Source organism: Lepisosteus platostomus, chromosome 1 (genome assembly GCF_059453375.1).
Source record: "Lepisosteus platostomus isolate fLepPlt1 chromosome 1, fLepPlt1.hap1, whole genome shotgun sequence".
NCBI lineage: Eukaryota > Metazoa > Chordata > Actinopteri > Semionotiformes > Lepisosteidae > Lepisosteus > Lepisosteus platostomus.
Genome location: NC_142611.1, coordinates 16,305,489 through 16,319,374, shown reverse-complemented (window position 1 = coordinate 16,319,374; position 13,886 = coordinate 16,305,489). Strand labels below are relative to the sequence as shown.

The window sequence follows — 13,886 nt, the reverse complement described above, 5'->3', positions numbered from 1 at the left end:
CCGTCGTTGTAAACAATAACAGTTTGCAACACTATACGCGCTAGGCCGATCTACGCGCTAGAACTAAGTTGTCGAAACTGGTATCCTTTTTAATTAATTCAATTTTGAGTGCAACGAAGCCCAAAATTGACACCAGATTTTCCCTCGCCAAGAACACATACACACGTCACGGAGGGAACAGAGGGGCGGGAAAGTTACTGTACTGTCTTCCTTCTTCCGGCGGTGCCGGCCGGCTTTCAACACTCCGCACCTGATGAGCTGTGCCATCCTGGACTCAAATATTTTTATTTAATACATTTCATAATTACATATTTGTGGAAAATAAAAGAAAATCAAACACATCTATATATTTTAATGAAGGGGTTATTTTCATTATTTTATGTGAAATAATAAAGACGAGATGAGTGGTTCCGGTCGCCATCTTGTCGCCTGGTGCTGTGACTGAAGAGGAGGGTTTGTTTGGGAATAAGTGTGCATTTCAGGTGTATTATTTTTTTTAAATAAAGCTTTTCCCGGTCAAACAGCATGTCCAAAAGGCATCGGTTGGATTTAGGCGACGACTATTCTTCTAACAAAAAAAGATCGTCCTCTGACTTGTAAGTTAAAGGTATTTTTTATTGTTTGGGTCCGGGAAGATGGGTTATGCATCTCGGCGCCTTCCTCGGGTCAGCGAGTGCTGTGCAATAGCAGTCTCGCTCACTGCTGTTTTCCTAAAATCCGAGTTTAATACTCTTGGAATAATACGCTTGGAACGTATTATTTAAAAGTTAAAGTGGCTTTAATTTACCAAGACGGGATTACAGCACGTCTTATTTTGTTAGACATGTATTTTGTTGCACGTGGGATTCTCTTGCGGCCTGTATGCGGTTTGCAAACAAAATGCTCGTCTTGCATCGAGTTTTTAAACTTACAAAAAAGCTTTTTAAGTCAATCGTGTCCTTTGCAACCCTGAGGGGTTACGATATGCGCCGCCTCAGTTGTGTTTGTCCTTTGCTCAAATGCTCTCTCAACACGTGTTGGTAGCTGCAGTTGTTGTTGCAGACGGTATGTGATTGAGAGCCTTCAGCCTGTGTAGATTTCCGTGCAAATATACGTTTTGGGATTAGTCTATGATAAGTAAGTCTGAGGCATGTTTTAAAACTTCCAACAACAATGTTTAGTTTGCGGTGGGTCGGCATGCGGTGAACATGGTTTTCTTGGTGACATCTGATGATGATGGTTTATGCCTTTATGGCCTTATCCTCGGTACATCTCGGTAGTGTTAATGCAACAACCTTGCTATAAACTAGTGGCAGCTTTAACGGGCGACGCTGGCGTGGTGTAGCTTATTTTATATTTTCTTTTTGTTTTGTCACTGATTACGTAAACACTTATGAATATATTAGAAATGGACCGCCAAATGTGTGGATTGTTGTAGTGGGCTGGGGGCACTGGTCTGTTGAACTTCACAAAAAACAGGCTGATTCTCTTGAATATGTACTGAGCGTGAAAAAATGGATCATTCTGTTTTTGCAAAGCACATGAATTTTGGATATTGATTGTTTTGGGGGCATTAAATGAACCGATCTTGGTGATTTCGTTGTATAAGAGCTAAATTCCTTTATTAATGATAGGGGTGTTGATTCAGCCTATGGAACCATTTGTGAATTGTTAAAAAGCTAGGAATTTGCCAGTCATTTTGAAGATTTCATATTCAGTCCAGATTAGACTAAAGTAATGAATGTTTGCAAATGGCACAGATGTGCAGATCTAGAGCAAAGTCCAAGTTGTGTGGTCTGGGCAGGAGTGTTGCTATAGAGCGCCTCGAGCAATTTTATCACTAATTTGCCACATGGCATTGTAAGACCTGTGACCTCACTTGCTGTCCTTCCTGCATTCACATCCTGATATGACAAAATTCCAGAAGGACAGCTCACACATAAATCATATAACAAGTGAAGGTTTATTCCATGCTGAAAAGAGAATAAAAGAAAACACAACTTTTCGGCCGTGGAGCCTTCTTCAGGTGTGAGAGCCTGAACTAAATCATATAATAGCCGGCCTGAACTAAATCATGAATTAAACCTGGACTAAATCCACCTGGACTAAATAATATAACCACTTTTTTGTGAAGTGGGAACATGGGTGATATGACACAGTTGCCTTTTCTACAGATTTGATGCCCATTGAACGTATGTGGGGTGGCATGATGGCCCAGTGGTTAGCATTGCTTTCACTCACAGTCCTGGGGCCCTGGCTTCAATTTCAGACTTGGGGTACTTTCTGTGTGGAGTTTGTATGTTCTCCATGGCTTTGTGTGGGCTTCCTCTCACAATCCAAAAGCATACTGATAGGTTAATTGGTTCCTGGGAAGCTGCACTGTGGTTTATGAGCGTATGAGTGTCTCTGTGTGTACCCTGCAATGGACTGTCATCCCAGCTGGGGTAGATCCTGCCATAGGCATTGGCTCACCTGCAACCCTAGGCCTGATTAAGCGGTTAGAAAAGGGATGGATGAACATATGTGGGCTGAGTTAAGACAACATGGCAGGGAAGAGGCACATGCTTGTTCAAACCCTGAGAGTGGAATAGGACAGAATCCCACAGAATGTGTTGCAGGTGTACAGCTTGTACTACTTCTAATGGTGCCCCCACACACTACTCGCTTGTGACTTTTAATGTAGACCCTGTGTTGATCGACTCTGGTGACGATGATGATGTATCAGCATAATGAATTTACCTGTGTGTCCAATAATATGTCGGTGTAGTTGCACTACAAATATTTTTGGTACCTTTGCAAATGTGTTGTCACTAAAGGTTTCTTTTAATGCTTATTGTATTTGAAACGAGGTAGTGGATCTTAAAGAATTACATGCATCCAGCTGTTAAAGCCTGAAAGGCAATGGCCACCTTTATGGCTGTATCAGAATGCCATGGTCATTTTCTACTTTGGGAAAATGTTCTGCTCTTATTCACCCAAAGCACGTAGCTAGATTTTGGTTCCGTCATGTACAAGGATCTTTTATAAATAAAATCTGTGATTTTTGAAGGTATCCCCAACACCACTCCCTGGAAAAATCGAAGATGCCACAAATTATCACGATTAAAAAAAAAAACAACTTAGCAATGTTTCCACCTACTTTTAGAAGGTCTCACATCATGCCCACCTGTTTGCAAGGAATAGTAAGATTTTGAATTCTGTGACTATGCCTATCATATGCACAGTTTCAAACTGAGAATATTATTGAATATTGAAGTAATAGGCCATTGATTGACAGCAGCATTTTGTTTGTCAATCTTGAATATTCTGTAAATCTGACCGTGTTGCATGCTAGTTTACTCAGTAATGCCAGGGGTCTATTTATGTAGTGTTTCCAAAATAAAGGTAAATTTAATAAATGTAATTACCAGTATGATAGATCATAAACTCTATATAAATGCTGGTAAAGAGTGTGAACACCCTGTTGGGTGTTTACCATATTTGCTATGTAGCTAACACCTTAAATTTGTTCTTGTTAAAAGGGTTAATCTGATAATACACAGCAATGTTGAGGATTCAAAGTTGTTTTTCTCTGAGTGAAATGCATTGATCTTGCTCATGCTAATATTTTGTGATGCGCTATGAAGACCTTTCCCTCCAAAGTACAGGTTTCTTTTTTAGGTAATGGTGGGAAACAGGGTCTTTTTTTGTGTTTCTCCAGTGCCGTTGTAGTGTTTTTGAATAACTTCTGTTCAGCTTCCATGCAGCCACCCAACAATGGTTGTGACTTTTTGATTTATGTTGCAGGAAAGATCGAGACCGCGACAGAGATCGTGACGACCGATCGAAGGACAGGGAACGCGACAGAGACCGAGATCGAGACCGGGACAGAGAAAAGGACATTAAGATGCCTGGCATCTCTCTCAATCCTGTGATGGCAGTTGGTAGTATGCCTGCTCTAAGGCAGTCCGTAGTTCATCAACAGATTAACCCCTTCACCAATCTCCCTCACACTCCTCGATACTATGAGATCCTGAAGAAGAGGCTCCAGCTTCCTGTGTGGGAGTATAAGGAACGGTTTAATGACATTCTCACAAGAAATCAAAGCTTTGTATTGGTTGGTGAAACAGGTTCTGGAAAAACAACACAGGTGAGATTAGTTTTGCAACTGCAAAGGTGAATTCCTAATTATCTACTGTGCTGGAAATAGGTCCATTAACATTGGTGAGAAATGAATTTGCTAAACCAAATGTCTACTAGAAGGCCAAACTTTAATCTGTTACACTACCCCTGAATTGCAAAACCTTTTCTGTATTTACTCAAAATTATGATACTTTTTATGGGATATGTTCTGGGAAAAAATTAACTGGTTGGAAAGATATTTTATTGTCCGTTACAGGACCCCATCTAATTTCTGAATGAATGCTTTTTCCTATCAGGTCTTTGCATTCACCATGCACATATGCAAGGAAAGCCAGTTTTCTTTTTCCTGTTCAAGTTTCTCAATGTCAGTTTAAATATTTCTAATAGAAATGGCAACCAACAGACAGCCGATAGCAGTCACTTAGGTAGATAAGTCATATTCTGAGTAAAGTTTTCAATTCCCCTTATAGCTACATAAAATTAAGGAATACTTAATTCTTAACTCTCACATTACCATTTCAATCATTGAGCAGTGTTAGGGTCTAATTATTAGGTCCAGTTCTGACTCAGAATAGGAAATATGTCTAGAATATGTTTCTATAACATTATGAACAGCGTGTCTTAGTGTGTAGTGAATGCAATTGACAGCGGTATTGTATTAGCGGCCATGATGTCTCAGTGCACCATGCATAACTGTGACTGTGTGCTGAACTCAGGCGAGGAAACCTCTGTGTCCTACATTGAGTCTCAACCCTGAGATTCACGATACATCATAGTCAGATCTTGCTCGCAAAGTAAAGCTTTGTAAGTTTTTTCTGCAGTTAAATGTGTGTTTGGCAAAGAAAAATGTGATTCTACCATGACGTCAAGGAGATGTCTGGCACAAGCTAAGTAGACTATTTTCCCTGAATATTTGAAAATATACCAACACTGAGACTTAACTAAAACTAAGGTTTATGGAATGAAAATCTGTGTGCTTCCTTTTAGTGGATATTACTCTATAACTGAATAGGATGCATCAGATTTGTGTCATACTCTCCTTTTTTTGCATTTCCCCAACCATATGAGGCTGTGAGACTTGGTGTTATTTCCCTCATATAATCATGCTACTCTTCTTTGACAATTGATAAATATGGATAAAAATCTAGGACACTCACATGCTACAGTTCTCGCATACGCAGGCAAAGTTGTTGTGGCTCAGATCTCACTTGAAATGAAAAAGAAGCAGAGTATCACTTTCCTGCTGTTGTAGAATCACATTGAGCTTTGTCTTTCGCACTTGTCTGAAGATCGCTTCAGATGGTATGCATTGCACAATATCAGCTATTCATCTGTAAGGTCATGATTTGTAAAGTATATAATAAGCATATCAAATGGGTATGTGAAAGAAACATTCTTAAAAATATCCCATCTGGATTAGATACTGGCTACAGAATAAATCCATGCTTAACGTTTTAACAAGAACTTTAATAAAAGTAAAGGATTTAATGGATAAAACACCTTTGATGGAAAAAATGTATTTTGGGGTATCCTAATAGTTAATTATTTCTTCTTTCTGTGTACTAAGGCATTATCAAAAGGCAAGTTTGGTGTTTGGGCACATTCCAAGTCAATAATATATGAAAGGAATATTGAACATATGGTATATTCTGTCTTTAGAAATTAAGATTTAACTTTCGTGCTGGTTATGTGATTAGCCATATTGAAATCTACAATAGTACAAGTATAATCCAATAACCTGGAGTTATAGAAGCAGTTTTGTTCAACTAATGTATATGCTGCAAATTTAGGCAAAACCTAAGATTTACATATTTTGCTATATTTACTTATTTGCAGTTCAAAATGGAAAACATGAGCAAGAAAAAACAGCTATTAGCAAACAATTGCAAAATAAATCTTGATTTATATGGGGGTGATTTACTTTTTTCCATTTAACATATTGTAGATTGAAATATTAAACATAATAAAAATCAAAAATGGATCAGAAAATGAAATCTAAATTTGTTGCTACAAATTACTTCTACCAAAGTATGAGATTGGCAGTGCTGCTTAGTGAAACACTGCACTCAATCATAGAACTTCAATAAATCAATGATTATTTTTAGGCTTGTTGGTACCATACACCTAAGAGACCTTATCCAATCCAGTGTAAGTTTTTGTTGCAGCCAGCTGTTGAGCTGTATAATTATTGTACAGTTACGGCACTCTTTATATACATATGCTGCCAGGAATGGATTGACAACTCTGATATTTGAAAACCCTTGTCATATTATCCAGTTCACATATACTGATACTTGAATGATTATAACTGATACCAGCAGAGTTTGCAGCAAGTTTGTTGGATGGAGACTATGATAAACAATCATGAATATTATGCTAGTCCTTTAGGTAGTAAACTAGATTTGCCACTTGTGAGCTGAAGCAGGGGCCAGCTGAAGAAGCACAGCAATTCTTTGCAGATATGAATGCATGAGCTGCTTTTACAGACTTTTAGGAACCAGCAGAATTAGCTAGGCAAGTAAAGTAGTTATGGAATACACTCCCATGCAGGATTTTCAATACATGCATATGTAATGAACCACTGAAGGTGTACACCTGGTTTCATATTCATGCCAGCAGCCATATCACCCTGCAACTCACAACTGGCAACCCACTGAAGCTAAGCAGGTGTGAGCCTGGTCAGTACCTGGATGGGAGACCTCCTGGGAAAAACTAAGGTTGCTGCTGGAAGAGGTGTTAGTGGAGCCAGCAGGGGGCGCTCACCCTGCGGCCCATGTGGGTCCTAATGCCCCAGTGTAGTGATGGGGACACTATACTGTAAACAGGCGCCGTCCTTCGGATGAGATGTAAGACCAAGGTCCTGACTCTCTGTGGTCATTAAAAATTCCAGGGCGTTTCTCAAAAAGAGTAGGGGTGTAACCCCGGCTTCCTGGACAAATTTCCCATTGGCCCTATCAATCATGGTCTCCTAATAATCCCCATCTATGAATTGGCTTCATTACTCTGCTCTCCTCCCCATTGATAGCTGAAGTGTGGTGAGCGTTCTGGCGCTCTATGGCTGCCGTCACATCATCCAGGTGGGGCTGCACAGTGGTGGTGGTTTATTACCTGTAAAGCGCTTTGATTGGAGTGTCCAGAAAAGCGCTATATAAGTATTATAATTATATAATTACAATATTATAATAATATTGCCTAAGAAACGATGTCAGACCTGTGATCACATCCCTGCTTAACATGAATTACTTTTAAAATTAAGCTTAAGATGTAGGCACAGTATTCAAACGACAGTGGTATTATTTTCAGGACGCTTAAATCACTGTAGTGCCATTTAGTCTTGTTTCTGACTTGCCCATGAACTTGCTTGAGTTAAAAGAAATGAAATAGATTGCTTCCTCTTTCCTCTGTTCATGGGTTCAGTCCGTTAAATGGATGTAAAATTCGCATTATTGCCTCTTTTTGAGACGGATTGCAACATTTTGTAGCGTTACAAAAACAATTACATTGAAACTTTGCTTAGTGATAGACTGCAAATGAGATGAAATACTCTTTGAGAAAAGTCTGTAAAGCACTGATTATTCAGTCCCTCATTCTGGGGAACAACATTCAACACTGCAGCCTTTTTGTTCTTTTTGGTGTCGATTAGATTGGAAATTACCATCAGCTATGAATATTTTAGAAAGCCTCACTAGTTTAGTATTTTTTTTTTTCAATAAGCACAGTTGGGTGGTAAATAGTGTAGTGTTTAAAATAGTTTAGTGTTGAACTTTACATATTCTTACGCCACAGTTTTAACAATTGTGGTGTAACAAGTGAGGTTGTAGTTACATCTGTTTCTTTTTTGAACATTGTTTTTTTTATCATTTTATCTGGAAAAGTAAAGTATTTTCAAATTTGTTTTACTTGATAGTGTTTATAAATGTAGTTCATCCTGTTTAATGCCATAAGATGTAGTATCTTTTTATATCAAAACACTGCTCCGCAACTAAATTGCTCATTCCCTCTTGCAATTTTATCACCAGAACATAGGTGAAAGATTAAGTTTCATCCTTTGGCCAAGAATGGGTAGTTTATTAATCGTCTATAACAAGGTTAAACAAGTTACAAAGGTATCTTTGTGGATCTCATAACTTTGTGAATAAACTAATTGCAGATCTGCTTACATGTAGAATTGTAGGAAGCTTCATCACAGTGCAGGAGCTTTATTAATGATAACGCTGTCCTTTGAGCAGTTCTTGGCAGGACCAGCTGTTCATATTTAGTATTTTAATCATTAAAGGTTTTTGCGATTGATCTTACTGTAAGCAGTCTGTATTTCCTTTCCGCTTTTAAATATGCGTGATGGAATCAAAAAAGGATGTCACATTGTGACGCAGTGGTTAGCATTGCTGTCTTGCATCATCGGGGCCCTGGGTTCGACTCTGGACCTAGGGTGCTGTCTGCATGGAGTTTGTCAGTTCTCCCTGTGTTTGTGTGGGTTTGTGTGGGTCGGGTGAGGTGGTCTCCTCCTCCGCTCTAAAGAATTATTGGTAGGTTAATTGGCTTCTTGGAAAATCAGTCCCGGTGTGAGTGTATGTCAAATAATTTCTTTGGTTCTATTATTCCTTTTTTGAAATTGAAGAAGACTATTTTTTGTTATAAACCCATCTGCTTGGGAGTAGCTTTTTACACCTTTGCTCACAACTATGTCCCCTGTGACCACGCACAAGGGATGGTGGGAATGAGCAGGCAGACTCCTTCGACCTGCCCTGCTTTGAGCCTCACCACTGGCTCCACATTGCAATACCTAATTTATTTGTGCCAACTGAAAGAGATGTGTCCTTTCCCAGCAGTGCCACATGCCTTTAAGCTCCTGGGAGGTCAAGGGAGTTGCTAAGATTTGAGAGACCCACATTATCCTGGGTGGCATTCTTCATCACGGCTAGGGGAATCCCAGCCACAACTAGCTTGTAAAACCAGTGATTGCAGACCTCAGTGTGTGCTTGTAAGTTCTCCATTTTGAATTTAAGCACAGATGTTCCTTTTTGAGGATTTCTCACAAAGCAGATGAGAGTTTTATGGGTGTTTTGTCATATTAGTATGTTTTCTGACATATTTCTGGTGGGTATCTGCATCAGCATGTGGAGGCTGCTCAGGAACAAGTAATAGGTTTATGAAATGAGAAGAAAGAAAACAGCATTTCGGCTGTGGAGCCTTCTTTGGGTGTGAGGGCCACCACAGCCAAAAGGTTGATCTCTTTCTACTCTTTTCAGCGTGGAATAAACCTATTATTTTGATCCTTTCCTGACATGTGACTGGGTGCAGTGCCTCACAAAGATTCTTTTGCCGTCACCACAGAGTTCTAAAATTGGCAATCCCCTTTTTCTTTCCAGATTCCCCAGTGGTGTGTCGATATGGTCCGTGCCCTTCCTGGACCGAAGCGAGGAGTTGCCTGTACCCAGCCCAGAAGAGTGGCTGCAATGAGCGTGGCCCAGAGAGTCGCAGATGAAATGGATGTGATGCTGGGCCAGGAAGTTGGATACTCCATTCGATTTGAAGACTGCAGCAGTGCAAAGACTATATTAAAGTAATTCTTACTCCTGATGTTTGTTTCCATGATATTTAAAGTTTTGAATATACATTTTTAGCCTTGAGTTTTACAAATTAGACGATTTAATGATGTGTCTGTAGTTCGAGACATGGCTGTGCATTGTAATGCTTAGGTCTTCAAAATTCTGTTAAATATTAGAACTGTGTTAAAAGCACTTTATAAAAACTGAAACCTCATATATCAAAAAGAGCCCCCTCAAATAGAATGTTCACAGAAATTTCTCTAAACCACTGTGAAATAGTGCATTTATGAATGTTAGACCTATTTGAGTAAGCACCAGCGGTGATGAGTACCGAAAGAGTATATGATACAGTCTGTTTAGTGTTCCATAAAAGATTAATTCTCAAATTGTTGAAAAGGGGAGTAGAGATTCAAGACTGCATGTATTTGAATTGAGTAGCGTTTCAAAATAGAAAAAGTATATATATAAGTGCTGTATCAGTTGGTTGATTTGTTTTAATATCACTGATCTTCCTAATTTATGTAAAATATTTAGCTTCTGGTATAGTTAGTAATCTTGGTTTGAGTGTGGTGGTGTGTCAGCATGTGCTGGTTGCAAAAGAAGCAATACAGGTTAATTTGACTCTAAAAAAAGTACAAAGAAGAAACATTTCAGATATTTAAACTTTTTAGCATGTAGTATTTTTAATCTATTCTATTATTTTTTTCTCCTAAGATACATGACTGATGGTATGTTACTCCGAGAAGCAATGAATGACCCACTTCTGGAACGTTACGGCGTTATCATCCTTGATGAAGCTCATGAGCGTACTCTTGCTACAGACATTTTAATGGGAGTCTTAAAAGAAGTTGTAAGACAAAGATCAGATTTGAAGGTATTTATAACATGGCGTGTCACCAATTTTATGCAAAAGAACATGTATTATATTATATGCAAAAAATATAATTACGTGGGCAAAAAATGAAATCATGGTTTTGTGTGGGTCAGTGTATTGATCCCAGCATCGTTAGGCTAGTCTAAATGTTCTGAGTTGGGTTTGTTGCCCGTAATTATGGCTAGCATGACTGCAATTGGAGACCTTTGTGAGAGAGAGATCATTTTTGAAGGGTACATTTGCCAAAAAGCTTCAGTGTCTCAAGACAGCTTAACCTGCTGATGTTTCATGATAATGGTGTTTTAAGGTCATGACGACATAGAACTCTAGAAGGGAAAGACAGCAGAAGCAAAGGGGCCATGGTGAGCAGAAGTGCATCCTCCATGATTGTGATATCTGTGCTTTAGTTTGAAGTGCAAGCCAAAACAGACGAGCTCATGCACATCGATCTAATTTACATAATACAAATTTTATCCTGGGGTGCAAACGGCCAGTTTAATTGAAAACGAGATTGCAGTTCACAAACTGCTCATCACACTTCACACCATTTTTTCAATAAACAGACGCCTACGGTGCCACCCTAAAGAACTCATGATCACACGGTGCAGTATTTCTTTTGCTGCTGGTAGTAGTGTCTCTCGGGATGATAGTGCCCACGACCGTATCCACAGAGCATGCGTGGTTGCCCAGTTGTTTTAATGAGCACGACACTGATGTTATCCATATGTCATGGCCTACTTTGTCATCAGATCTGAACCCAACTGAGCATTCATGGGATATTGTGGAAAGACATCTGATATAGTGTTCTCCACCTCTGTCAACTACCTGCTCATGTGCTGATGGATTTTCTCATGGGAGGTGCTGCATCTCTCCTGCAGGATTCCAGACAATGTCAGACTTTGCCATACTGCCATACAGACTTTGCCATACTGGCTGCATGTGGCATCCCAAATCCCTTCTAAGTGACTTTAGTGTTTCCATCTTTTTGTCCCAATACCTGTTTTTCTGTAGGATGTACTTTTTTCTTTTCAACCCTTAAAGTGTCTTCTGTTGCAGATGTTTACATCTTTATTTTTTGGGTTTTTCTGACAAATTAGTGGTGAAGTTACTTTGTCCGACAGCTGCATAGCTATTGAAGAAAGAAAAACGGAACCATTTAACAAGAAATGCTCTGTGATTCACTGTGCAGCACCAGATAAATTGTTCCCTGGTCAGCTTATTTAAAGCAATCAATCTAAGGGGATGAGAAGCGTTCATGATTTTATCGTTACAATGTGCTGGACAATTCTCATAAACCAGATGGGTAATGACTGCTTGTTGTTATGAACTTATTAAAGGTTATACATGTGTTCATAGACTGTTAAATGAGGTCTAGGTTATTCGGCATTATCTCTGGTCTCGGTCTCCTCTAATTTAAGGTTTAATTTGCCTTTGATTAAGAATGCATCGAATGAATATTGAGAGTGGCCCGAAATATTTATATGCTAGAGCTGTACTTTCGGTTGCAAGGCTGATGTGATACGTTCTTCATATTTTCAAGATGAGACGAGGATTTGTGCCTTCATTACAAAATCAAACATCATGAGTTATTTTGATGAAAAAGAAGTTTCTAGGCTCAGTTGTACATCAGGGATAAAACAGACAAACACTCTCCCTTTTGCTCAAGGTGTTTTACAAATATTGCTGAAGTGCAATGTTTTGATAATTTGGGTTTGGTAAGTCCACGCAGTTACAAATAAATCACTGATTTTGCTATTGTGTTTTTTTAGGTTATTGTTATGAGCGCCACATTGGATGCTGGGAAATTTCAGATTTATTTTGACAACTGTCCCTTGCTCACCATTCCCGGTCGTACACACCCTGTGGAAATCTTCTACACACCAGAACCAGAGCGAGACTATTTAGAAGCAGCTATCCGTACTGTAATACAAATCCACATGTGTGAGGAGGAAGAAGGAGATGTCCTGCTGTTTCTTACAGGACAAGAGGTATGTCTGCAAAACCATTCCAGTTTGATTTTTTTTTTAATTTACCAGTTGCGCAAGGTGCAGTGGTATATTGCCTCTGACTTTCTAATATAGAAATCATTTTCTGGTTGCTTTGAAATGGCCTTGGAAAGAATGAATCCATATATGATTGAAAAAGTGCTTGGACTCATACCAATATTCACTTGACAGTCTGTGTAAAAAATGCCCTTGAATTGATTGAAGAAGCAACCTAATTCCTGATAGTCAGTTTAAAGCTAAGGCTCACAGTTTCTTATTCCTTCTGTTTACTTACTGATATCTAAGAAAAGTTCTTGCTAAGATACTTATAGTTCATTTACCAGCACCTGTGAGCTCAAATGCATCTGATATCTTCAGGATCATAACCAGTGAAGTGTGTGAGCATGCTACTCAGTTTCCATTCTGTTATTATGCAGCACATTGAGATGACGTTTTGTGGAGCAGAGCATCTTGGGAGTTCATATCCAGCATTACAGTTGCTCTACAGTTCAAATGGTGCATTGCACATTTCCCACAGCTTGTACTGTCAAAACAACAACAGCAGTTTTGCCTTGAAACTGAAAAAAGAGTAACCACATTTTCACTTTTTAGAAAATTTGCTTTCAGATGTTTTTGCCTAACTTCTTCATTTGAAGAGTGCTTTGTAGTAGAAGCATAAACGTTTTGAGAATAAAACCCAAGGATTAATTAGAATTGACCATTTTCTTTCTCATCTATATTTTTTTTCTTTACATTTGCCGTCTTTGACAGTATCCGATAAGCACAAATATTTAGGCTTTTGGCAGTTGAATGTAATTCATTGCAATTTTGGGATGAGCAGGATGAACTGAACTTCCAAATTCTGAGATTTGAAAGTATTACCTGGCTTCCAGTGGTCAATTTGCGAAATACTCAAAATTAGTTGCACTGTATTTTGTGTTAACTATTCCTGAAGTATAAAGATAATTACCACAGGGCTCACTTTTACTTTTTTAAAAAAAATCTATTTTGATATACATATTTCATTTGTTATTTTGTAGATAGAGAAAATAACTTTATAATTGCTATAGATTAGAAGAAATGCAGAAAAGTTTTTTTCTGAAGTGCCTCTTGTTACCCATATGAAATGGGTTGAGAGTCATTGTTTTTTTTGTTAATTTAATGACGGAAAGCTTTTTACTTGAGAAATTATGTTTGAAGAACAGTCATCTTTTCACAGTTTTTTATGTAAAAAAACAAATACGTTAATTTTTTTTTAATATGCCGTGCTTCAATTATAGCGTGACACAGTCAAGTGATTTCTACTGTTTCATGAGCACAATCTTTCTCGTTACCGAGAGAGTTGAATGGGCACAGGTGAGGAAGGGAATTAACTTG

General features: G+C 38.6%; 1 protein-coding gene across 1 annotated transcript in view; it reads left to right on the top strand.

Annotated features, from left to right (window-relative positions):
• Nucleotides 1-399: 399 nt before the first annotated feature.
• dhx15 (DEAH (Asp-Glu-Ala-His) box helicase 15) overlaps nucleotides 400-13,886 on the top strand; it is a 39,784-nt gene continuing 26,297 nt past the window's right edge. The window contains exons 1-5 of the mRNA XM_088625625.1: nucleotides 400-596; nucleotides 3,766-4,108; nucleotides 9,471-9,664; nucleotides 10,365-10,524; nucleotides 12,294-12,512. Of these exons, the coding sequence (XP_088481751.1) occupies nucleotides 526-596; nucleotides 3,766-4,108; nucleotides 9,471-9,664; nucleotides 10,365-10,524; nucleotides 12,294-12,512 (987 nt within the window). The 5' untranslated portion in view covers nucleotides 400-525. The remainder of the gene's footprint in view (nucleotides 597-3,765; nucleotides 4,109-9,470; nucleotides 9,665-10,364; nucleotides 10,525-12,293; nucleotides 12,513-13,886) is intronic.